Source organism: Agelaius phoeniceus, chromosome Z (genome assembly GCF_051311805.1).
Source record: "Agelaius phoeniceus isolate bAgePho1 chromosome Z, bAgePho1.hap1, whole genome shotgun sequence".
Taxonomy (NCBI): Eukaryota; Metazoa; Chordata; class Aves; order Passeriformes; family Icteridae; genus Agelaius; species Agelaius phoeniceus.
The window spans coordinates 62,844,248-62,871,685 of NC_135303.1; the positions used below are offsets into that span (position 1 = coordinate 62,844,248).

The window sequence follows — 27,438 nt, forward strand, 5'->3', positions numbered from 1 at the left end:
ATTTCTGTTCTTCCAGTAGTGCACAAGAGAGTCAACATATTTAACCCATTAGACTTCCACCTTCTCAAAGCCCAAAACATTGGCTATAAGTAAAATAAGCCGGAATCTATATGAATTTATAATTTCTGCACACATACACATATATATGCACAGATACATTAATATAAAGGGTTATTAAAATGGAAAGTTCTGTTTGGATTGAATTTTATTTTATATATTTAGCTAGCAGAAAGGGTGGGGTTTTTTTGTGTCAGAGGGCCTTTAATAAGAACTTAAATCTGCAGTTATAGGAGATGTTGAATTTCTAAGGTTACTCATTCTGTCTTCATGTCTTGGAGCTTTTGGGTGGTACAACTTCTTTTGCTTTGTACATAGACTGAAACTTGAGTTTCTGATATATTTTCCGTAAACATGTACAAGGTTTTTTAACTCCAAAGACTTTCTTTTTTATAGTGGCAGACCAAACCAGTCTTGATAACTTTCTCAAGGTCCTGCTGTGATAGAGTAATGGTAAGAAAATAAGCCTTAGAAACAGTGGATGGTTAAATAGTATTCAAGGCACTGGCAAATTACCAGGTGCAGCAAGAATTTTGAGTCAGGGTTTTTGTTCTCCTTCATTCTCCCCTCTGACCCCCCCTTAATTAGCACTCAATTTTTACTCATGCAAAAAGCCCCCAACAACTAGTAAGCAATAAAAATGAAAGACTTGGAATTTGAACCATCTGGTTTTTTAAAATAAAAAGTAGTATCCTTTTTTCAAGTATATAATACCCTTAGGTACTGCAAGAACATGTGCCAACTTTTGTAAATAAAACAAAATTGGAAGAGCAAAAGCAGTCTCTGCTGTATATTGAATGGGCAAGCATATTTTAATATCTTGCAAAACTGCAGCTTGTATTGTACCCATCAGGTACAATAGTCCCTGCCAGGGAACTTCGCCTACATAGATGCTTAGAAAGTTAGGGAAATTAGAAATTAGGGAACTTTAAAGATGTGATGTGTAATATCCAGTGAAAACTATGGAATTTCAAACAGATGCTGCATGTGATATTAGCCACAAAACTACAGAGCTATGTTGGGCAGGTACAAATGAATATGATCAAATATGTAATACATTAATACTTTTTAAATACTTCTAATAATTTTTAATAGCTTTTGACCAGTACAACAGTAACGGCTGTACTTTTGTTAGTAGGGAGATGAGGAACCTGTGGGAAAAATGTTCTTTAAAATTGCTTTGTTTTAAACTTGAAAGTCATGGTTTACATGCTTTAAACCAAGATAACTTTTTTTCTTTGTAAGTTACATGCTTTAAAAATAATTCCTTGCATTTATTTGCAGAACATTGCTGCACAAACTCAAAACTGAGTTGGTCGTACATTTGTATGCTTTAGTCAGTTTTACATTTTAAATTCTGCTGGGGCACATAATTTGACTAGCTACTTCTAATTTTTACCTACTGGAAAAGGTCAAAGTAGAGAGAAAACTAATTCGTAGGTCATAATTTTTTTATCACTTTTGCTTCAGTACTTTCTCATCATTTGTTACAAACCTGTGTGTAAACATGGTGCCTGTGAGCACACATGAAATTAAAATCAAGGTTTGAACCACTGGCATGAAAAGCTGGGGTGATTTTTCTCAGCCACTTCTTGTATATTACGTACTTAGTGCCCATTAATAGATTTAATCCTTCTTTTGTCATGGTTAGTTTGTTTTAATTGTGTGTGAGTGTGTGAGTGTGTGTGAATATGGTTAGGCACAGTGGTGCATATTTTGTCTATGAACTTTTAGATTACAGCAGATGAAATTAAACCCACCTTATAAAGAACATGTGTTTATACTTCTATTTGAGACTTTTTTTCACAAAGATCTCTGATAAAAAAATGTGTTACTTGAAGATCCACAGAACTATGGCGTTCCTTATGCCCCAATGTCTCTTAGAAGTAAGTTAAGTAGCATACAATTGTAAATGTCTGAACTGCTGAGGAATCTGTCTTTTATTACTGTATGATTTAGTGGAGAGTGCAATGCACTTGGAAGAAAAAAAATGCCAATCTGTCCTACAGTATTTGCTGAACTATGTTTTTTTTTTTGTTCTTTTAAGCTGTAATTTACCATAAAGTGCCTCATCCAAAACTTGATAGAGCAACTTTTCATTGATTTTTAACAACCTTTGTCTGTGATTCATGTTAACAAAACTGATTTTTTTTCTTACTCCTGTCATCCTTATCCCCTAAGAATGTTGTGGAAATGTGAATTTTATCTCCCTGAACTCTTTTTGCTTTACTGCTCTACAGTTCAACAGAAAATAAAATCCTGATTGCATGGGACTCAGTGGTAGAATTTACATTAGCTTCCCTGAAACCAGAATCCATTCAGCAGATTCAGGTTGGATGTCAGGAAGAATTTCTTCACAGAAAGGGTGCCTAGAAACTGTAATAGGCTTCCCAGGGAAGTGATGGAGTCACCATCCCTGGAGGTGTTTAAGAAAAGACTGGATTTGTCTCTTACTGCCATGTCTGACGTGCTGTCTCTAACTAACAAGGTGGAATTCAATCATAGATTGGACTCAATAAGCTCAGAGGTCTATTCCAACCTAATTGATTCTGTGATTCTGTAAAGATCTCAGCAATTTGCATTGCATATACATCAGGGTCAACTCTGTCTTACAGAACAGAATAAAGTGGATGGTTTATTATCTAGATGAAGGTATATGAAAGGAAATTCCTATTATTTGCTTGCAAATATGAACTTTTAAATTAATATAGTCTATCATATAATTTCTTCCTTTTCTAAACATCACAATAAATCCTCACTGTGTTCTACATTTTGCTTTTGATTTTCTGAAGAATCGGTAAAAAAAGCTCTTTATGAGATATACCTTAACGTAAAAGGACTTGGTTTCCATAACCGACTTCTGAATATTTCTGACTGTAGTAGTATCCACAGTATCCTCCAGATGGAGAAGATTAAGCATTCATATCTCATCTTTTCCGACTGAATCCAACAACTTTTGGAAAGAAATGTCATTCTTTCACATTCATCCACATATGGCTTGATACCTATGTAAATCTCTTCTTAATGTAAATGTCAAGAAAGAGCTCAACTAATTTTATGAGGTATGGGAAATATTTGTTTCAGGCCATGAAAAAATGTAACCCTTTTCTTAACTTAAAAATGTGTGTGTGTGCACGTGTGTGCATACATATGTGTATATTCCATGCACAACTTGTAACACAGCTGGGGAAATTTGTTCAGTTTTCAATACGAGCAACATATGGTCTTTATAAATTGTATAAGAAATATTTTGAATAAATAATTGTTGTGACTTATGCCACATAAACAAATAAAGGAATTTAAATTAAAAAGATAAATCTATACATGGGATATAAAGCTGAAAACCTTACTATCCGTATTGCTATTTTTGTTCTTGTAAGTGCTTCTAGGTCCTTGGATTTCTTTCAACTATATAAAATCTGAATTTACTCCCAGAGCTCCACTTCTTAACTAGGGCAGTTTAAAAACTAAACAAGGATTGAGTCAGTTAATTAATTTAAATGAGATTACAAATCAGAAACACATTACGTAATGTTGATTTAATTACCATTTTTTATTTACCTAATTAAAATACTCTGAAGGAAAGTTAACTGTCTTGACAATGGCCAGTTGGGTGACTTGGCGGAGTCAGATCTGCTGATAAAAGAGCAGGTGAAGCAGGGAGCCTGCCATGACCTGTTGGGCTCTGATGCCCCAGCCCATCACACACCATCTCAGTGCCAGCCCACGTGGAACTGGCATTGCCCCGACAAGCCCAGGCGTGGGGATGCTCCTCCAGTGGCAGAGACGTGGGGTTTCACACAGCCACAGGCAAGCTTCTCTGGGCTGGGAGGGCACAGGGGCATGTGGGGAAATGGGTCAGCTGATGGCTTAATGGCTCTTGCTGTGTTCAAAGCAAACAAGTTTAAACTGAATTGGAAACTGAGCGCAGCTTCTGCTGGCTATCCTGACCAGCTGCCAGCAGAAGTGCCTCCATGGGCTGAGCCCTGAAGGCTTTGTGGAGGGACTTGCCTGCTTGGACTAAAGCCTAGGTACCAACACCAAGAGACAGCTCAGCTTTCTGGGGTGAGTAGTCAGCTCTGTTTTTTGCTGCCTTTTTTGGGTAGGTGATGGTTAAACAGCAGCACTCTTCTGACGTAAAGAGCCTAAGTCACTCTTACAGCTCCTGGTGCAACACATGGGCGCTGATGAGCCTGGCTGCAAGGATTACCACATCCAGCCTTCAGGGTAGCTCCTGCTGTTTCACTGGTCTCCTGAGAGGTCCCAACCATGCCTCCTGGGTCCCTTTTCTATGCTTCTCATCTACCACCAGTTGTATGAATATGAAGCACAATAAAAATGTATAGGACTAGCTCTTTGTGTAGTTACCCAGTGCAATAGCAGAGCTGTCTTGTAAACACAGAGGAAGTCCTTGCAGAATAAGCGTAGTAGAACAATGTTTTTAAAAGAAGTCACTGATTCAGTGTTGTGGATGTTTCCAGTCTGGGTGTCATGAACACATATTGCTAACAAGTATACACTGTTGGGAGAGATGCAAGGGCAAACATGCCTTTCTCACAGTGAAGCCCTACTTGTTTTTTAAGGTGCTGCTTTCTCCTTCTGTAACTGTGCTGCATACCATATCTCTTCAGGGGCATATAATCATGGAATCCTTTAGGTTGAAAAAGACCTTTAAAATCTTGAAGTCCAACTGTAAATTAACTTTGCCAATTCCACCCTTAAACTATGCTCCTAATTGTCACATCTCTAGGTCTGTGAAATTCCTTCATGGAAGGTGACCTTCTGACTTCCCTGGGTGGCTGATTCCAATGGCTGGCCACCTTTTGGTGAAGAATTTTTTCCTAGTGTCAAAACTAAACCTCCCTAGGTGCAATTTTAGGCTGTTTCCTCTTGTTTTATTGCTTGGTACATGGGAGAAGAGACTGTCCCCACCTGGTTACAACCTCCCGTCAACCTCCTGCAGAGGGCAATAATGTTCAGCCTCCTTTTCTCCAGGCTAAACAATGTCAGCTCCCTCAGAACTCCTAACAGGACTTGTGTTCTACCAAGCAAATTGGTGGTGGTGAACATTTTATTAGAAGACCTCAAAGAGCCAAAATTTTCTGCAGACGTATTTGAATTAAGTGTAATGATCTCTGAAGATGTGAAAAATAAATCCCCCCTCAAGTTAACGCACTTATGAAAACAAGGGTGACACTAGCATTTCCATGTTTGTAGCAGCCTTTCAGTGGATGCTATCCACTTTTCAGTGGATAATGCATTAAACCACTTTTACCTGTTCTATCACAAGAATTGGTGTGAATAATGCTATTAAAATAGTACAGATGGTCTCTATTGTCCAATGGAGAAAGACTACACTAAGAAAGACACTGCTTTTCAAAATGAAATTGTTATAATTGTTTGGGAAATTTGTCAAACTAATCAGTTGCTTTGTCAAGGTAAAATAGTGTAGGCAGTAAAAGGTAGTTATGTAGTAAAATTAGAGTAATAATAAGTCAAGGTAATGATTTAAAGTTCAGGGATAAATTAGTTATCTCTTTGTTTTTATGGATTTTTGCGGCTCATGTTATTTGCTTTGGAGAAGAGGAAGATGTCTTACTTTTCTTTGCTGTGGATGTTCTGAGAGTCTTCGAGAGATCAAGAACTGATTAGACAGGGGCTGGAATGGAAGACATTCCGAGGTCTCTACCATACTATGGTTACCTGTGATCTTGTGATTTTCAGGGGTACAACATTTGTGTCAAGTGATGTCAGATGGCAAAGTAATCCTGACATTCTGGAAGGTTGTTGTGATTCTTGTTCATGATAGTGACTCTGTCAGATGTCAAGTGCTGTATATGAATGTGAAAGTTTGGACAATGTCATACATGGTTTAGTGATGGCCACATCTCTGTGGTTCCTTATCCCTCACACCAAAATCAGAGACTATCAAAGAACAAGGATGTATTTACCTGGTGGTGAATTATTAAATTAGTGTAGATCAGCTGAGATCAGCTGAGGCTGATTAAAGTCTGTCCTCATAGCCTGTGGCAAATAGAAATGTGTTCACTGAAACCACTGAGCAAGTTCATTTCATTACTGTGATGCCTGTAGACAATCTACTTATTTCCCCAAGACATGGCTTTAGAAAATATTTTTAGATTTTAACAGATTCTGCTGCTACTTGTTTTCAGTGCCTTTGGTATTATGCTCTAACAGAGAGCCTTAAAACCAAAATTTCTTGTACAGGATGGGGCATAAGGAAGGTATAGCAGCTTACTTTTTAAAGAAAGTATCATATCAGCTGAAAAGTGAAAGGTTAGATTACTTAGGTGAAGAGTACTAAAAATCCTTCAGGAAGCTGGTGAGCAACAATGTGACTTGCTTGGCTTTGCTGGCATGGGTGTCCTTCCTGCTTGTCAAAGACAATGTGGTTCAAAGGGTGAGAGCATCTCATCCTTTGCTAAATGGACTTTAAGGATACAGCTTTTTAAAATTTTCCTCTGTCTTATGAAGCCAAGACTTTTCCTAGTGTACCACAGGGAAAATGGAAGCTTATTTTTTCACTTGAAGCAGGCCTCAGCAGTCAGTCTTAACTCTGGCTGCACTGGGAGTTACCTGCACTCACAGATGCTCATTGTGATCAACTTCTGGAAATGAAAACATAGGAAAAAAATTAAGTATTAAATATATGTCAGCTTCTTGTCTCATCCTTTCATACAGTCTCCTAAAAGCAAGAGTAATTTGATATAAAGTTTGAATGTCTTGGAGATAGCCATGCTAAATCATGATAAGTTATACATAAAGGGCATCAGGGTTACATGACCTGTTAAAAGTAAAGTCTGGCTTGAGCCTGTTTCATATTAGTTGTTCATCCATGGGGCAATAAGTTATCAAAGATAAGTTTTATCAGTCAGTACCAAGAAGAACAGAGTAGAAGATGTGCTACTGTAGCTGTGAGGTGCACATGAAAGCCATTTTAGGGAAATGGTATGTGTAGGAGACATTTTACTCCCTATCAACCATTACAACAACAACAACAGCAACAACAAAAATAAGGGAACTTACAGTTGGGAGCTAGCTAAATGAAAATTACGAAAATTTCAGTTTCATTGCATAAACATGATGGGATTTGATTTTCTTCTTGTTGTGTATTTTTTCATCCAGCTTCTAGCTTATGAAGTTGCTTGGGTTTTCTTTTGGTGGTTTGATTTCTTTTGCTTTTGGTTGTTGGGTAGTTTTTTTTTATTTTTTAATTTTTTTTTAATGTATAAGAGTTATTTGCTGGGACAATTGAATGCAAGTCCTGCTAGACAGACAGTGAATTTGTTTTATGTCTTTCTCCATCTTCCCTTCCTGGAAGAAAGGGCTCATGTTGTTAATTAGTGGTCTTGTACAGATGAGGACAAAGAAAGATTTAAAGTGTCTTAACAAGTCTTTTACTTCTGTAGCTTCTGTGGCTTCCCAAAAATGGCTCTTACTCCCTCTTTTAGAAGAACATTGCTCCAATGTAGCTGTTCATTCAGTGTTCTGTTTATATGAAGTTATATAATTTAATCCTATAATGACCATGATTCTTTTGTACTTTGCAAAGCTGTTTGCATCCAATCAAAACAGAAGAGTGCTTTGTAATCACTGACATTGGTAAGAGAATTGAATCATCACAGGCTATCTCAAGTCTGTGTCTTTCATCTTGAGGATCAGATGCTTCTCTGTGTTTTAAGTGCAGAGTTCCATAGCTTGATGTTCTCATACAGAATAAAAGTCTTTGATTTTTCAACTGCATTTAGTGAAGGCTTAGATAAGTTTCTTCTCATATTCTTCCTCAGTATTCTCAAAATCTCGTTGAGATCTCAAAAAACACAGATTGAGAATCAATACGTAAAAGCTGTGATTACTGAGTAGTTAACAAAACCCAAAGCTAAGGCTGACTGGAAAATTATAATAAATAGCCAATTGCTTATCCCTACAATTAGAAAATTCTTTGCTAAATTTCTTACTATAATAACAATTGTTCAAACTGCCATTAATCTTTAAATCCTGAATACAGAAACTAGAAGTAAAGGCAAATTTCTGTGCAAGACCTGAAAAATTATTTCACTTTGTCCTTTTTTAAAATTAATTTTAACAGGAGAAAACTTCAAAAGTTATTTTCTGGTAGGTCTCATTAATTCAGTTTCAAATCTTTGTGATCCTGAAGCTATGTTGTTCAAGATTTATTGGTTTTATCTACTACCAAAATGACAGTTCATTTAGCCACATATCTGCTGTAGTTTTACACTCGGACCATTGCTGTGTAAAATTAATCCTCTCTTATAATTTGAACTTAAATAGTGGTATGTAAGGTTTGCAGAGTCAAAGAAGGTCTGTTAGAGGAACATTCTAATTCACATGGGAAAAAGGATGACTCTCCACAAATTGGTCCATATGTGGAGAAACATTAGACTCTTAGCATTTCTTGTAGCTGATTAAGTTTTCAAATTAGCTTGATTTAATTATATTAATATAAGTATCACATCATGCAAAGAAACTGACTGAATGGCTGCATACTGTGCTGCACAATGGGACACCTGAGAGTACCCAGGTGCCAAGCCATGGTAAGGGCAGAATCCAACTCATAGTCTTGCCCTTCATGTTTCCTGCCCAAGGCTGAAGAAGATAAATGAAATTTCATGGGAAATTCCCTATTCAATGTGCATTTTATTGTGCACAAGAGTGATTTGATTCAGTATTGGAAAAGTTAATTTTTTCTTTTAACACCATTTGAACTGTGTTTCACATGTGCCTTGGAATTCCAGTACTCAGGTAGCTACCCAGATATATAAATTTTGGGATAACTGCCGTTAAGATCAGCTTAGTAGAACCTGAGCTGTGAAAAGGATTTCCATCTCAGTCAAAATCTTCTGTAGAATCAAGCTTGTGCTAACTTAAAGAGTTTGAGAGACATGTGAGTCAAGCCATGTTTATGAAGATGCATAATGGGTAGCAACAGAATTCAATGAACTTCCTGTAGCAGGTAGAGCGAATCTCTCATTCTAAGATGTGGAGTACATCAGCTATAAGAAGTAGTAATGGTAATTGAAGGAAAAATATTTGTTGATATGCACTTTTCTTCTTTTCTATAATATTTTTTCTTTAATTTGGGCACTGTAAGCAGCAATGCATTCAACAACTCTACATCCATCTGGAATTCATTTGGTGGTAGCAGTTTCTATGGTGCTATGATGCAATCTTTTGGTGATCTTACGCTATTAATAGCACCACTACATTTAAGAAAATTGATATTTTTTATTCAGACTCTAAAACAGCTCCAAAACCAGCCTGTATGTGGAAAAAAAAGGTGGTACCTAATTTATTTTCTTCTTCTCTGCATTTTTTGTTTTTTATATCTTTGTTAGTTCCTTGCAGTGGAGAAGGGTTTTGTTGTATTATTGATGTGGGAATACAGTGAAAAGTAGATGTTTTTAAAATAAACTGTTTTTATGAATAAGGATATAATTTATTATTTAGTGTATTAACATGAAATTACATTCTCCTCTTGATTCAATAGGTGCATGTATGGTGCATGTAGGTGCATGTAGGTGCAAAAGAACACAGTTTGAATTCTACAGCATTTGAGTTTTGTTAGTTTTTACATTACATAATCTTAATTTCACAACAGCAGTTCTCACAGGCTAGGAGCACAAAGACCATATTGTATTTAAACAGACTGTCATATCCTCATTGCAGTCATGAGTCTGTGGAAGCAATGTAGGCCTTTGTGCTTTAAGAAAAAGCTGAGGCAAAAGGCCTCATCACTGCAAGCACCACTAATTGCCTGATACAGTGTGTCTCTCTGGTCATTGAATGAGAAGAAGTTACCTCTGCTTTGCTCATTATGCAATATTATATTTGGGGGATGGTGGGAAAGGTAATGAAAAGGTACCCTTGTAAATGTGCTTACAACTTAAGTATTTAACTGAATGACTCTCTTGTCCTTATTCAGTGATCTACAAGTTCCTCTTATGAGGATCATTGCATCTTTCACAATGTTTCTACCTCTGCATAAAATAGCTTACAGGTAGAGTGTTTGTTCAATAATGCGTCACATAGAAAGTCAGGGAAATGACCTTTAAAGAATAAAGTAAAGCATTAGTTTAATAGTTAATAGAGGGCATTAAAAGATTGCGAGATACTTGCAAAACAAATTATTAAAACATTTCTTTCATTTCTTTATAGATTCTGGACAACCAGGAAGTCCAAGCCACAATGATCCTGCCAAGAATCCACCAGGTAAATATAAGTTCCAGAACATGTGCATCTAACATTGTTTGAGAACAATGATACTACTGATAATGGCTAAAGAGAGTTTAATTAGTCAGCAACCAATCTTGCACTGGTAAAATAATCAGGATAAATTGTGATACTTTAGTTCCTCTAAACTAGCAGTGCCTTAATTGCTATTTCATCAACATTAATTTTATCTAAGGAGTTTTTCTTTCATCTCACGCTTTTTAGAATTTTCTAAGTGGGGATGGGCAAGGAAGTGGGAGTAAAGAAACAAGATCCCAAATAACTTTATTTTTATAAAAGTCTTCCAATGCTACTAGTTTTCTTTCATCTCAGGCAAAAGAAAATTGACCTATGCTTAAACTCTGTGACTACACTACCAGCTTTTTTACTTTTCATATGTGCTTTATAAAATAAAAATGTGTTAATTTAAAATTATTTTTTGGCATCAGCTCAGAGCAGTCTTTGAACATGTTAATGCATCATGGCTAGTGACACTTGATATTCCTTTGAGAGAGATGTTAGTGTAAATGGTCCTTTCAAGGATTCTTTTAAAATAAAAACACAGGAGAAAATCAAACCCAAGTTTTGCCATTCCAGTCTGTTTAGACAAAAGGTTCCTTGAATTTTTATGAGCCTATCCTTCTAATCAATTGGGCTGTACTAGTAAATCTTGTAAACCTTTGCCGTGTTATGAATTTTATCAGACTAAGACAAACAATTGTGACAGACACACTATCACTTCTTAATGACCAAGGAGTGACTCTACCCACCATCATCACATCGTATCTTCTCATTTTAGCTCTCAGAAGATGTGTGTATTTGAAACAAGCTGCAACTGACTCAGTTTGATCCTCCAAATAAGAAATGAGCCATATTCTGACCAGGACGTAATTTTGTGTTGCTGGGCAGCTAACATATACATGGATATTTTGGATCTGTTACAACATTAGGATAAACAGTCTGCTTTGTGGTTGTACCATTTTGTAATATGTATATCACCAAAGAATTCTCTATTTGTGAAATATGTCATGTGTATTGCCTGTGAATATCCAAAAGTGGGAGAACCATCAAAGATTGTTATATATAAAGTCATATTCCTGTAACATAAACCCCAGATATGTATACTTGAAGATAGCAGATGTACTTTAGAGGTAAGAGGACAGAACAAGTCAAATAACATCATTCTAAGCTCTAATGCAAGCGATTTTTTTTCTTTAAGGGATCATGCAGGCGTGTTATCAGTTCCAATTGGAGATTTTGATGCTATTTCTTTCCAAACTGTGTGGGATTTTGAGAGTGAAATTTTAGTTTTCTACTAAATACATGCCCACATTATGTAGAATAGTGGTTTAAAAATCCAAAGAAGCAAATTGACTCAAAATAAATATGAAAAGTTTCTCTATGGATAATTACTGTTTTTGAAACTTGAAACATTTAACCGTAGAAAATTTATTTGCTTTTAGAACATCCGTGTAAGTGCAAGAAAAGCCAAGCACATTACCTTACCCCTTCTGATTTTTGAAGGACTTTTTTGTACCTTCTGGGTTTGGGAAGCTGAAGGCAGAGTCAACTCTCAACTCTCCTTCAACATGTTTTAAAATTCTGGTTTTGAAGTGCCATTCAGCATTTGGAGTAGGAAGGTAGCAGTACGTATTTTACTAGTGAGGATCACGCCCTATAGTGATTCCAGTCCCTCCAGCCCTCAGCCTTAACTCCACTAAGGAGTACTCTTGTTGCCAGTAAGAGCCTTGGGGAGGCAGCAGACAAGCTGCAGAGGCTTTCTTGTGGGCAGACTTATGGGTCAAGATGTAATGTTTGACAAACTCCACTGTCTCAGAATGTGAAGGGACATAGAAAGCAGATAAATCTGAAACATCATGAAACTTTCTGCTTAAAATATGAGCATAGAACTTTCTCATGATTTGGAGTCACTGCAGCCAGTATTATCCCTTTGTCTGCTGCCAAGTGGGGACAGAAAATATAAGCTATGCCTTGGTTCCCTTGAAACCCTTCATTTAAGCAGAGACAGAAGGATAATTGAATGTCATCTGTTGGAGGATGACCTTCTAGCTTTGTTCAGCTTCCCTGTGTAATACTGTTTTGGAGTTAAACTGGCAAGGTGAAAGTGCTGTGGTTTGTGGGATTGGAGAATACAGGACTTCTGGGGCTGTGCAGGAGAATGAGAAGGAATTGCATGCCATTCAGCTTCTCTGGGAAAAGCACTACTGTCCTTTTCTTTCTTACTAAACTTCACACGATTCTTATTATTAGAGCCAGACAGTCACTTCTGTCAGAACCCTGGGGTATATCCACTCTGAGGTTTGTTTTTAGTCCCCAGCCAGGAGTATGTGGATTGGTAGTGCCAGGAGGGTTGTTCTTCTAGCATGTTTTGTTCTAGTGCCTGTATGTCAAGGAGCCAGGTTGCTGGCAAGGGATGTGTGCTGCTAGCTTTTGGATGCCACCACTTTCACAAGGATGCTGCCAAAGAAGAGGTTGCTGGAAACTGAGTGGTAGTTGGCAAAGCCATTGGTGTTAAGAGTGGTTTTTTCCTAGGTTTGGCGAGACTGTTGCATTCTTTAGGGTGTCTGGTAATTTGCTGTCCTAACAACAAGTTGGAGAGAGGGTAGTGTCACTTGCCAAACAAAAGAACATGAAGAGCATTTGTTGGAATTCTTTACAATATGTTCCTAATATTTTGATAGCTCAGTGCAGTGATAAGACCTGTGGTATAGCTTGTGGTGATAGTGGGATGTAGCTTTTGTGGCTACATCCAGGGGTATCCTCCTCTAAGTTTTATTTTTCGATAACTTTGAATTATTTTTTAAATAAAATATATTATTAAATATATATTTGTATTAGCATAAATACATTTTTATAAAGGTTTAATCTTGTTTTTCAGAGGGCTGGGTTGTAAATTTTGCTTCTCTGCAGGTACTATTAAAAAAGTTCCAGACAGATAGGTGAGCAGAATTGAACTGAGAGAGGAGAAAAATCTGAACACTACTGCTGTCTGCATCAGCCTCAAGTTCCTGGTATCTAAAAGTTTGTGCTGTGCTAGCACAGTCCTAATTATTAAATGTTTACATTATTTAAAAGAGAGAATGGACATGACAAAGGCCCCAGTGAGGGTGTCTGAACAGATAAAGGCACACCTGATTAGAAATTTGAAAATGCCCGTATTTTTGCACACAAAAAACAAACACCAGCAAGCCACCAAAACCCAAACATAATCAAAGTACTTTAGGCCTGTCTTGTTTCTTACTTTGTGCTCAGAATGTTCGGAGCTATAGCTGAAGCAGTCTGTTAAAGGTAACCTAGTGTGGCAGTTTCGGTCTAACGCTGCATCATTATTTGCTCCCTCCAAGTTCCATAGGTCTTTTGTACAGTTTAAGAAAATCCAAAAAATAAGTCTTCACTAGTGTATCTGGACAGTGGTGTGGCAGAATATGTACTGATGACAGAAGATGTCCTCTTTTAGTAAATTAATCTCTTAAGCATGAGAAAATTATGAGGGTGAGTAAAAAGAGAAAAATATCTAGAACTGTAATCAGGCTAATGATATTGACCCCAACCATAACAATGTGGTCTTCAAAGATACAGTCCTTACTAGCCAGTTCTTCTCGGTGAGGATTTTCTAGATTTTACTTTGCTTTATTATTCTGTCCCTTTCTGCCTGCTGGCCACAATGACTTGATATTAATAAGACTTCTTGCCATTTGCCCTTGGTTTGAGGTTGCTGCTTGGCAGATTTGATTTATACATCAGCATTAACACGACTGTGTCCAGTTGTTACTGTGTTGCTAAAACCTTTGAAGACAGCCTTTATAAACAACTAAAATAGGAGTAAAAAGTAGCAATATTGATAGAGTTAAACACCATGTGGATAGGACAGGGAGGAGACTCAATTAGCTGTGAAGATAATTTTAAATCAATTTTTAATGGGTGCCTTCTGTATTTTGGAGCCATTTTTGTCCAGCAATGGGAAATACAAAAGATAGCTTTTCAGAAAGTGCAAAGAAAACCTAGCTGTCCTGACACACACAGGTATGAGCCTTTTTGGTGAGGGAAGATGAATGTGTTCAGATTTTTCCTTTTATCCAAGCAGACGAGTTTGGGTTACTAGAGCTAAATTTCCTAACAAGTGGCAAACATTAGGTTTTTTATTTGTTTTGACTTTTTTCTTGATACAATTTACTCCATTTTAGCTGGTTTAAAAAATATTTGCATAAATTTTTATGACTGTAAGATCATTCAGGATGCAGAGAACTCAGGTTTGAGCTTTTGTGCTAATAAATATTAAATTATTTATATGGGATAACACTTCTAGATGAAGATATGGACAAACTGTCTCTGTCTCTTTGCCTTTCATTACACCCCATTGGTTTCCTTCTTTCTTTCACAATAACCCAGGATATGTTGTTAGGGAATTTGCCTAGAGATAAAATCCTTAATCTGAATGAGGTATAGGTAGTTGAAGCCCCATCCTCACTGTACTGGAATTGTTTTTCCTCTTCTATTTTCCCTAGAAATTTTATTTTAGGAACCACTTCCAGAGAAGACCTGAGTGAAATCTCCAACTCTGAAGTTCGTTTTGTTTTGTTTTATTTGTTTTTTAGTTAAAGAAGGTGTTGCCAAAACCCTTGCAACGAGCCTCACCTATCTCTCAGTATGCAAATCTGTCTTGCAGCTGTAGAGCCCCAAAGGCTTTCCTTGCACTTTCATATGGCCTAGTAGCCATTGGGTGAACATTTTTTTGGATCAAGCCCTTAGAAGTGTGTAATAAATTTGACTACATATTTCTGTTTCGGATAGAAGTATTCTAATATTAAGTTTTAGAATTTGTAGTTTCAGAAATAACCTCTGAAGAGGAACATGGTCTCAACCTTTCCACCCTTTTGGAAATGCAATACACAAATGTCTTTGAGTTTTGAGTGTCTCGGACCACAGATGCTTTCATTATTTTATTCTATTGCAAGCTACCCGCTTGTGGGTGGAGAATTAGCCCCATAATTAATTGGAATAGAAGAGATATTTCCTGGCCTCATCATTGTAAGCAGCTTTTCTTGTGGAAGCAATGATGACATAGTAGCAGTATAGGGAATTCCAGCAGAATTGTATTTAAATAAACAAATATCCACCTCTTTTTCAGCATGGAAGTAGATACCCTGAAATGCTTGCTGTTTCTCATATGCTTGTAGCTGTGCCATCTCAGATAGTGATCTTCAAATAAAACAGGGTTGGGTTTTGTCAGATCTTGATTTTCTGTGAAGTTCTCTCTTTCCCAAATGTTCTATGAACTAGCAATGTCAGAGGTTGAGAGATGATACTTTTCTTTATCAGCTTCCCAGCAGTGAGCTGGGAGGGAGTTGGGTGGGGCATTCTGAGGTCAGTGCCCAGCTGCACAGGTTGCACAGCCCTGCTTTCCAAAAGAAAAAGTTTTTGGTCTTTCAGGATGGTTTGGAATTTGGTGCAGGCAATTACTACTGTCTGCAGGTTTAGGATTACTTTTACATTCTTGTTTGCACTGGCTGTCCTTTATGAAACTGCTGTGTGAGTAAGAGATGCTGTGATCAATTCTCCTGTTGATTCAGATGCTGTTGTGTTCAGTGGTGGATGTGACGGTTTTACTTCAAAGCATGCACAGAGAAAGAATTTACTAAAAACTCTTATGTTATCAGCTAGAATTCCAGAAACCTCCTTTGGCATCAGAAAATTCCCTTTTGGTACCTACTAGTCCTACAGCTGTTAGAAAGCAGTTCCCCTAACTTTTTCTTAAGTCTTGGCTATAGTTTTGGTATGTCCTGAGACCCTCTGGAACAGAAAGCAATATGTATATGTGTTACTTACCCTTTCTGTTTCTTGCTAGGTTTCAGGGCAACTCACTTCTTGAATTCTAGCCATGGATTTCAGAATCAATTAAACATGGTTTTTACTTCTTCAAATTAATGCAACACAGATGACTATTGTTCTGTCTATAATTTTGAGGATGTCAAATATCTCATTTGTTTCTGAAAATGGCACATTTGGCTTTTTAGTTCCTAATTGTGTTAAAAGTTCAGTGGAGTCAGGGGGTCTTTTTGCAAGTTTTTTTCCTGTCCCAGTTACAACATTATTGCAACTTTTAGGGGAAAAGAGCCCAACCAAGCTGTGGGCATGCTACATGACTGCAGAAGGTTGTGTGACAACAAAAATAGCCTCATTCTCTAGGTAGACCTTAGTTCAATTGTTTCAATGATATCATCACTGAAATCTTTATCACTGCTTGGCAAATATTATCCACCCATATCAGTCTTTAAGATATTCTGTTTTGGTAGCAACTTGTTTCTGGCACTGTTTTTCAGGCACTGGTTTCAAAATGCATGCAGTAACTAGAAAACAAACTGTATGTCTGCTGACTGTATTTTGACTTATGAACAATGTGAGACTAATTTTTCACTACCACTTCTGACTGTAAATAATATCTGTACAAAGCTGTAGCTAGCAGCATTGCCCTGCATAACTTAATGTCTGCTTTAAACCAGAGTTTTCAGCCTTTCTTCTCACGGTAGCTCCTGATGTTTGTGTATTTTTCTTATTGCTAGTAAGTCTATTTGCTATTCTATAATTCCTCTTTCTAAAGATCCATAAATAAAAGTATATTAATAAAAAATTGTTTCCGGTACTGGTTGGGTCCTTACCCTTCTTTTATAAGTTGCTCAAAACCAAGGCAGTATCAACGAGAAAACTATATTTATAATCATACCAGGAAACAGTTTTATGGTTAGGTGGTAGCCAATATGCAGCAGAACATAAACAGGCATTCTATTCATAAAAGCACAATTAAATCAGAAGACATAAAAAGATCGGTTAAAAGTTTTCAAAGCTAAACGTCACTAGTAAGCTTTTAAGTAATGTGAGAACAAGCTTGTTAAGGAATTGTTTCAGCAAACTGAATTTTTTCAGTCAGTTGAAACTATATTTCCTCCTTCTTCCCAACCCTTTAACTTTCTGCATTGTTAGAACAGTTGAAAGCTGCACATGTAACTCATCTCTTCAAGGCAGAGTACAAGGCATAGTGCAGAAATAGAGTGGGAGAGGTGCAGGGAGTAGGGCGGTAACTTCTACAGCAGTTGGAGGCATTGCTGCAGGTTTCTCCCCTTACTGACTGTGTATGGGAGCTTGATCAGAACTGCTGCTTGGCTTAACCTGTTCTTTCATTGTTGATGCCACTGGCTTGGCCACTGTGGAATTGTATGGAAAGTATATTTTTCATGAGTGATTTTTCTTTAAAAAAGATAAGGAGAGAAAGATTTTATAGTCTCCATGTACAAAAACTAGGCAAAAATGTAAAAAAGCCACTCTTGTGTATGGGTTTTGGAAGTTACTGACTCTCTGTACAAGATCTCACTATGGCGGTTTTGTCAGACATTCTTCTTTTGTAGAAATCAGATTTTTAAGAATAATGACAATTAGTAACATGCATTTCAGAGTGCCATCTCTCAGGCAGGATGAGTTTTATTAAAAAGCAGTATTCAATGCTTTCGTTAGGTTTGAATGATAAAGACAGCAGTGTTACAATGACTATCAAATGATACAGTAAATTGTCTGTGAGGCATACAATAGACATATCAAGTGCATTAATGTCTGTACTGAACAGATCAGAAACACACACCAAGAGTGCTAATTTAAGGCTCTTTTACATATTAATATAAACAGTGCATTAGGAAGGGGCAATCAAAAAACCCAGTAAGGCCTATATTGTATGAAGTATATTGATATAAACTACATATTTTTGTCTTGCATAGTGTAATAATGTGAATACAGTGTGAAGTGTAATAATGTGAAGTGTAATAATGTGAATACAAATGTTAACTCTTACTCAGTGGTGTGATCAGCTTCATTAGGTAAAAGGCAGTATCTCACAGTTAGGTATCTCAGTATCTCAGTATCATAAATAGAAAATGTCCTATAATGCTTAGCTTCTGCATACAGAAAATGTCCTATACTACTTAGCTTCTGCATGTTAAGAGTTTTGTTCTTTAACCTCTGTGTTACATAGAATGTGTTTCCACAACAAATTACAGCAATTTGATGGCACAGAATATTTTCCTCTTGTACAGCTGGGAGCCAAGTAACAGTTGTGTAACACACTCATTGCAGGTGATCTTCATAACTAGGTGAAACTTTTGAAGTTCACTGGTATTGGACCTTAACATGCACCCAGAGTCAGTGGTGGAGTCCACCTTTCCTGTCAGAACATAAAGCTCAGGACGAAGTTTCTCAGTGCTATGACACTGATTGTTTATCTTTGCATTAATTCTTTGATAATAATTTGTCGCAATACATAGAGAAAAATTTCAAGTTGTATTTTCATGTTGATTGAGATTGAAAATAGCTTCAATTTCCCTTTCTTTCCTTATGCCAGCCAAAGCATTTGCATATATCTGTGAATGTCATTATTTTTGGCCATTCCAAGGCAGGAGTGAAAAAGACATGTCCCATCATTCAACAATACATCCTTTTGTGAGGGGATGAGAGATGGTGGTACCACTTGATGGTAAAATACTTTTCCTGCCCCCATTTCATTATCACAAGGAGAGAAACACTGTAGTTCTCTTTATATTATGTATGTATTCTCAATATTGCCAGTGAGAAAAACTAGGAATCCATGAGAATAGACAGAAGATTAAACATATATGTATGCGTGTGTATGCATGAACACATGTAAACATCTGTGTTCTTACATGTAAAATCAAACATAGGCTTTTTCTTCGTTTAATATGAGCCTTGCATCTTGTTCTTACTATAATGATAGCTTGATTAATTTACACTTGGCTAGAGTGTAAAAGTTAGTCTTGAATGAGAGACGTTGTGCTTCAAAGTAGTTGTGCTTGGATAAACAGCAGAGAAGTTCAGTCATGTCTCATTACCAGCTTCAGAGCTGGCTGCATGGTTGTACACTGGCTTTATGCCACACTTCACTTATGAGCCAACTAAAATCAAGAAACTACTTTCTCTTTGGAAATCTCCCTTCCATGTAGTACTTTAGATTGTTCCTGCTGGAGGAAATAAGCAGAGAAGAGAAAGATTGCCACTGCTTGAGGAATTATACTAGGATTCATCCAGCTTGCCTGATCTTAGATTAAAAAACAATAACTGAGGAGGAAAGGAAAAGCAAAAATTTACTGTTTGCATTTTTTTATTATATGGGTATACCAAGTTCTGTCAAATAAAGAAGTACATGTTTCAGAAGCTATGTAATGTTTTCATCCACACAAAAAAACATGGAGGAACAGTGGAAGAGAATGAATAAAATTAAGGGGAAATCTTTCAGTTCTTAGTCACTGCAGATGCCAATATCCAGGTGAAGGATGGTAAGAGAGGAAAAAGTAATGGATATGGAGAAAATCTGTTTAAAATTAGAGACAGAGAAATATGAAAGGAAGAGAATTAAAAAGGGAGGGAGACCTGAAGAGCTACTAGAGGGAATAAAGACATGCAGGAATAGTGTATGAAGTGACATTGACTGGGAGATGAGAAGACGACTGCAATGGCAGAACACTGTTCGGGATGATCCCACAGGCCTCAGTGCTCTGTACACCCGTGGTGCTTGGCCATGGGATGGTTCTCAGCTGGGAAAGACTGACAGCATAACAGAGATGTTGGGAAATGTGCTTGGTCAGATGTGTTCCTATTCTTTCAGCTAATGCTCTCTGATGCACTGTTTATACCTGCACTGGTAAATAATACCGGGGGTGCTGGATGAGGCAGCTCTGTTAGACTAGTAAGCAGGGAAAACCACTCTTTTTATCTCTGCCCTCTTTTTGACCCTGGAAAGTGAGTAGAGGTTTCTCCAGATATACCAAGGACGGACCTCTCAGGTAGTGGGTACTGCTTTTATAGTTACTTTTCTGATTATAGTGGCCATGTTTTTGCTAAATCACTTGAAGATAAAAGCAACAATTTCCAAAAGAAATCCAAAGAGAATAGTACGAAACCACTGTTTTCTAAATCAATAGGTATTCCAGTATTTTTGTTTATTTGTTTTGTTAGTTAAAATATCTAGAATACTTTTGCTCCTTCAAACATTGGGAAGAGCAAGTTGGAAGTTTATTTCCAAAAGAAAAAAATGATGTTTATTCAGAAAAGAGACTAGAGTAACCACAGTAAGAAATTCTTAGTGCACAGTTTTACATGAAAAGAAATTAAAAAGTAACACTGTTGAAGCAGCAATGTGCATCAAGTACAGATCTAAATACTTTTGTTTGTAAATGCTTGTTATTATTACCTATAAAAGGCCATGATGCTATGTAATCTCAAATTCACTAATACAGCTTTTGCATGTGAGGCTTCCACAGAAAAATGGGTTTCTTGGCTCTCTTTGCATAATGTTACTAGTTACACTGCTGAGATAAGTCTTATCAGCTGCTGTTTCACAGCAATACTTCAACTTATGCCTGAATTTCACATCAGAGAAAGTATATCAAATACATTTATCTCAGAATAAGTAAATACAGGTCAAAATAATAATATGTCTTTTCTTAAACATAGGTTTCTAGATATACAATTCAGCATGTGTATAAAATATACCCCACTGAATAGCTCAGCTGCTTTGTTCAGTTCCTGTTTTTCTAGTAGATAATGACTTGTTAATGCAGGCTGTACTGCAAAGTCACAATCAACAAGGTGAGAGTTAAGTAAAAATCTCTTTAGCAGAAACATATGCAAGGACAGGATTGCTCTGTGAGGATATTGCTTATCCAGCTGATACTGGTTGTGGTTCAATAGTAGCTTAAATTTCCAGATACTAGTAAAAGAAACTAGCTTTCAGACACTTTTTGGATGGATAGCTAGGGACTAAGTATATTGCTTGTTAGTTTTCATGTTCTTTTAAAAAATTGCTCTATCACAGATCCTTAAGACTTTTCTGCACTTTTTTTACCCTCAGTTTCAACTCACATTAGATCCTGTGATCAGCTTTGGATGCACTTTGATCTTGTATTATTGTTCTGTGGCTCTGTTAACACCATTGTTAGCTAGTGTATAAATCTATCTATAGTTATTTATTAATCTTATCATTATACTGACTATGGTTCTGTGGTCTTTTTCAGTGTACCTTGAGGACAGTTTTGTGAAATCTGGAGTATTCAACGTGTCAGAACTTGTGAGGGTGTCAAGAAGTAAGTTAACATTTGTGTTTAATTGTTTCCAAAGCCTCCTATAATCAAATGAAGGTTTCTTCCTTGAACTTTTTTCTCCACAAGACATAAGATGCATAGGAAATGCCTATAACCATGCACAATTTTGATATATTTTACCACAGTATTACAGTCCATCTTGCACATGTTTGTAATAAAACAAATAGGTCTTCTATCTCTTTGATATTTAAAGGTGGAATCAATTTGTTATATCTCCCTCTGCACACCTAGTGGTCTGATGTTTCAATAAAATTACCATATGTAGCAAAACCTTCCATTGTTAGACTTAACAGTTTTTTAAGGATGCCCTACACATCCTTGGGTATTGCTAAAAGATCAGATTATTCCTTTAGGTTTGTTTTTCATTTGTAACTGTTAAAAATCACAGTATGAATATAAAGGATGATCAACAATGTATTAAATATTTGTGTTTCTTTTAGTCTTAGCATTGGCTGTAACTGAATTTCTAATTACATTGTCTTGTTTTGCCATCAGAAATATTACACAAATGAACATGTAAAAATCTTCATAAATATTAAATATAAAAGTACAGGTGAAGCTTTGACTGCAGAATGAAAAACCAAAAAGAATAGAAGGTTTCTTTTGTTGACATCTAACAGTTGCTATAATAGTATAGCATAAAACATGTCCATATTTTCATTTTGCATTTCTTCCTGACCCTTTCTTTTCTCCCTTTACTATCAACACTATTAAAGTATTTCTCTCAAGACTTCATTAGGAAGTAAAGAAGAATAGTTGAAAGTTGTAGAAGTGTAGAAGTGTCCACAGTGATGATACAACATTGTAAAGACTGAATGGTCCAGAAAAATCACTTTTCTGGTGAGCTGAGGAAAAAGTAAAAAGAGGCTTCCAAAATTTCTAAAATGTCTGTCCATATTTTGCACAGGTGTTAACTCATGCAGGGTCAGGGTCCTTGAAGAATTTAATTAACTTTCTGAGGCTTCAGAGGCATGGGTTATTTCATTTTCTGTGGTCAGAAATTAATATTCAACAACTGAAATTTTGTTAAATCCTTCAGCAAAACAGTGAGCATTGCAATCCTGCAGTGCTAAGACATATTCTTTCTTGTGCCTGCTGAAGATATGATTTTGCTGTTTTAGAAGGCTGAGGATGTGTGAATTATAGCTTTCTTTTTGTTGTCAGGTGGTTAAGTACATTTTAAAGTATAAGGCCATTCAGGTTAAAAAAGAAACAATATTTTAATTGTGCTATGAAACTGTGCATTATGGAGCTGTTATACATGATATACTTCTAATAATAAGCATTAAAGGATGTGGTTTCTGTGGGATTTCTTACCATGCATTTGTTTAACCTCAAGCCGCAACAAAGTTGTACTTAAACTGTCAGGAAAAATACAAACCTTCAAATACATTACACAATGTGCAATTATTCTTTTAAGTGCCAAAGGTAGTTAAAATGCACAGTGCACAGACAATGAACAAAGGTAAATACACCACAATATGTAATACATAATTTATTCTTGAATTACCAGAGTCTGTGTGGTACACAGACCCTATAAGGAGGTGAAGGTAACACTGACTGTGTGTGCAAATGCATGTAGGTGCACATATGCAAAGCAGAACACGTGGCACTGGGCAAAAGAAAAAGAAGGCAGAAAACCAGGCTGTCAACATAGCAGGCTATTTTTAATACAGCAGATTTAATATTAAGGAAAAGGAATTAGTGTTTATCTATGTTTCTTATTTCCATTTTTTCAGTTCTTTAATAAATAATACTAGCTGCCCTCATAAACCCGGCCTCATTCATTATAGTCCTTGAGGTTTGTATTATCTTTTCCATATTGGTGATTCCATGTTATCTCTTATAAAATAAATGTATTCTGTCTGCACAACCGCTAAGTTAATACTACAGAAGACAATTCACTTTTTAGATACATAATCATTGATGCAACTTGTCTGTACTTGGTTTCCACAAGAGGCAGAAAATTAGGTACTTGTAGTAACATCCTGATATTTTTCCAAGTGTTAAAAAAGAAAAGATAGCTAAAAAGATAGAAGATTATCTCTGACTTCTTATGATGATGTGTTTTTCAGCACCCATAACCCAAGGAAGTGGAGTAAACTTCCCAATTGGAGATCTTCCGAGCCAGCCATATTACCATGATATGAATTCGGGTGTAAACCTACAGAGGTCCTTGTCCTCTCCACCAAGCAGGTAAAAACTTGAAATAAGTGCTAATGTGAACCATGTTTAATCGTGTAGGACAAGCAATTCACAAATCCTGTCAACAGTCCCCTGCTTTGTTAATTTCCTCTGATTTTGTGAGGCTAGCTACTTATGTATGTCGCCATAATCTCTGTACAGACTTGTAAATTATAAATTTTGTCATTTGAAATGTTGTCATTGTTGCCTGCCGACTTGCATGACATTGAAGATGGTGGAAGCTTTTTTCAGGGTTTGAAGTGTGCACTAAATCATTTTGCCAGGAGGACAGCTACACATCCCCAAAGTGCTGCTGAGCTGCAGGAAGGTCTAGCACTTGGGAGAATGCTGGCAGGGCTCAGAGTGGTTGCGGGCAGAAGGGCTGTCTTTCAGGGCTCCCTCTTGGACCTCCGTCTTGCAAGATATGTTTGGACAGATACTGTTTCCTCTAGAAAAGGTCTTAGGACAGGTATATAAAGACTTTTTCATCCATAAGAGCCCAGCTCATGCAACTATGTTTCATGCCTCGATTCTTCAGGCAGCATTTCCCAACAGGGTGGAAAGAAGGATGAGCATGTGAGATAGTTACAGGTTAATTTTTCTCAAGAGTCTCCCTTTGCCTGCTACAGGCGATTTAATCTGAGGGACTGATTTCCCCCTTGTTCAACATGCTCCCTTCTCTCATCTCTGAGAAAAAGGTCTCATTTCCTCCCTTAGAACAGCTAGTGGGCCCATGAATGTAGGGCTGTGCCCTTCTGTGCCCTCCTCCTGACCACCAGATCATGTAGTGTCTGTCAGACCCCTAGGGCCCCTTGGTTTTCTGAAACTGCCTGCTATACCATGAAATCACAAGCACTACAGGAGCTGTCATTGCCCCACATTTCTGCACCCCAGTCAGTCAGGAAGTGTCTGCGCAATCAGACAGGACTTAATAGGACTATCAGGGCAATGCTGAGGTATTCTTCCACCAGCACTTGATTCTTCTGAGTTATTTTGCTCATGTTTCCATATTTCATTCTATCATATTTTCAGCTTGGCAGTACACCAAATACATTTTAGAAATTGATGGATTAATTAGAATAGATGAATTAATTATCATACTGTAGCAATAGCAGTTGTATTAGTAGTGTAGCAGTAGTAGTAGTAGTAGTAGTAGTAGTAGTAGTAGTAGTAGTAGCAGTAGTAGTAGCAGCAGTAATAATAATAATAATAATAATAATAATAATAATAATAATAATAATAATAGTACCACACCATTAAAACCTTATTCTTGTTTTCTTTGGCAGTCAGTAAAAACAGGTTCAGTATATATTGCTATGAAGAAACTTCACTTTCCTTCTCTGTTTTGAAGTTCTGCCTCATTTTATATGGCGTGACTTGAAATATGGGCCTTTTGTTGTTTTTAATTAAACTAGTCAAAAATGAAAAGTGTTTGTTTCAAACTAGCCCTCTTTGAAAAGTTTGGGAGTTTGACCTGATGAAATGCAGTAAAGTATATTTTTTCCTTATTACCACATTCAAAAAAGTTCCTGTTCTACCTTGGCATTATTGGTAACACTTTCCAGTGACTTGCTTCACTTAATGATTCTTGCATAGAGTTTAATACCTTCATGACACAATGAAGGTAGTCCTGTAGTCTTTGGTAGGCTACAGGAACTAGTTTATTGTTCCATGAAATGCTGTGGACTGTTATGTTACCCATTCATGCCATCTTTGAAATATTTAGTTGTGTGAATAACACAAGTGCATACCTGCATCATGTATTATTAACATTGCCTGTGCAAGGTAATGTAGGTTGTAATATCCAGGGTTTTGGGGGGCTTTTTTGGCTTTGGTAGTTTATATACCACTGCTAGATGAATATTATATTCACTGACAAATCTCGCAATTCTTCAACAGCAAAAGACCCAAAACTATCTCCATAGATGAAAATATGGAGCCAAGCCCCACAGGAGACTTCTATCCTTCTCCAAATTCACCAGCTGCAGGAAGTAGGACATGGCATGAAAGAGATCAAGGTGAGTAGCATGGAGTTATTTTACCTTGAATTATGCTCAAATATAGGCATTTCATTGCTGCAATAAAATGATGGCTTTTTAGAAGAATCTTTACTCTGTGTGGAGTATGTATTTGCTGGTTTTGTAAATGTATTTAAAACCAACAGGATATTGTATTAACAACCACCATAAACAACATTATTATTATTTACACAACAGCATAATAATAATAGTTATGATAATGATAACGATAATGATAATGATAATAATAATAATAGTAATAATATTTTTCTATCTGGTGATAGCATTATTGTTTGAAAAGACATGTGACAAACGAGGTACTTGATATTGTCTGTGCCGTGATCATCCCAGTAGAATTTGGAGTCCAGTGCTTTCAGAAATCAAAAGATCTCCTTAATATGATTACTAAAACATAAGATTACACCATTTCTTTATTACCATGGCATGGACATTTAGTCTCTACCATGTGACTCAGATTAGATCCAATAGGCTCTTTCTGAAGAGCCCACATGTAGCTCTGTGGGACTCTGTCTGAGGGGATTGGTAAGTAGTGGCATGTTCTGGGTTATCCAAAGCAACAAACATGCTTACTGTGGAGAAGAAAGAGTGAAATTAATCAAGAGTCAAAAGAGTGAAATCAATTGTCATAACTCTCTCTCATGTTATCTTGATGTTTTATAAACCTAGGTGCCTGTGCAGTCTTTTCCCTCCCCTTTGTTATGTGAGAATGTGTTTAAACTCATACGTTTGAACAGTATTGGTTAATGGATCCTGTGGCTGAGGTACTGCAGCTGTCTGGACGGACTGTGACATGTAAAGCATAGTATGTAAAAGGGAAATAGTTAAAAAGACATGCAGTTCCTTCCTTTGTGAATCTTTCAATAGTTTTCATATCGACTGCTGATCATTGCTCTCAGTTCTTCCGCAACTGAGTGACCCTTTGGTCTTAGCTCATTTTTATATTATTTTAAAGCTTCTTAAAAAACAACAACAACAAAAAAAGAACCAAACAAAAAAACCAAAAAAACCAAAAAAACCCCAAAAAACAAAAACAAACCCAAAAAACCACCAAAATAAAAAGACCCCAACAACAACAACAACAAAAAACCAAACAAAAAAACTCCAACTCTTTTTTTCCCCTGCTAAGTTTCCTATTTCATCTCCATGTGCAAGGAAACATCTGACTGGTATGTCTTTTAGTTGCCAAACTCTCACATTTCTATTATAGTGGTCTCATTTTAATCTTCTTTCGCCTACCTTTTTATCTGCATTCTTACCATTAGGCTGTTCTAGGGTTAACTAGTTTTTTCTTCATAATTTCTTTTGTACGTCATTTCTTAGGGAGCCTCTGATATTTATTTTTCACTGTTTCAAGCATTCACTTTTGTATTTTTTAAAAAGAAGCTTGCCTGTGGTTTTGCATAATCTAATTTAAGAACAGTATAAATAGCAGATCTGCCATCCAGAATCTTCCTCCTTATGCAAAATATTTTTCTCTGTGAATGCTACTTGTTTTGCCATGAAACTTTATTAAAATTCTTCATGAAAGACAGGACCATACCTCAAATTATTTTTTTACTTTCTAGATAAATTATTTTTTATAGTTGTAGGGAAGACATGTATCCCCATTTGTGAAATGTAGTTTTGTCCTGCTGAGTGAGCTGTAGGGGCTTCTGGGAAGTGCTCTGCCAAATAGACTCCTGAGTGCAAGTCCTGCTGACAGAGCCTTTCTCAGGTGATCTTTATAGTTC

General features: G+C 36.6%; 1 protein-coding gene across 10 annotated transcripts in view; it reads left to right on the top strand.

Moving 5' to 3' along the window:
• NFIB (nuclear factor I B) overlaps nt 1-27,438 on the top strand; it is a 170,657-nt gene that overhangs the window by 88,081 nt on the left and 55,138 nt on the right. For all 10 annotated transcript variants that reach the window (XM_077171104.1, XM_077171107.1, XM_077171105.1 and 7 more), the window contains exons 3-6: nt 10,255-10,308; nt 21,399-21,467; nt 23,561-23,681; nt 25,569-25,687. In XM_077171104.1, coding sequence (XP_077027219.1) covers nt 10,255-10,308; nt 21,399-21,467; nt 23,561-23,681; nt 25,569-25,687 — 363 coding nt within the window. The remainder of the gene's footprint in view (nt 1-10,254; nt 10,309-21,398; nt 21,468-23,560; nt 23,682-25,568; nt 25,688-27,438) is intronic.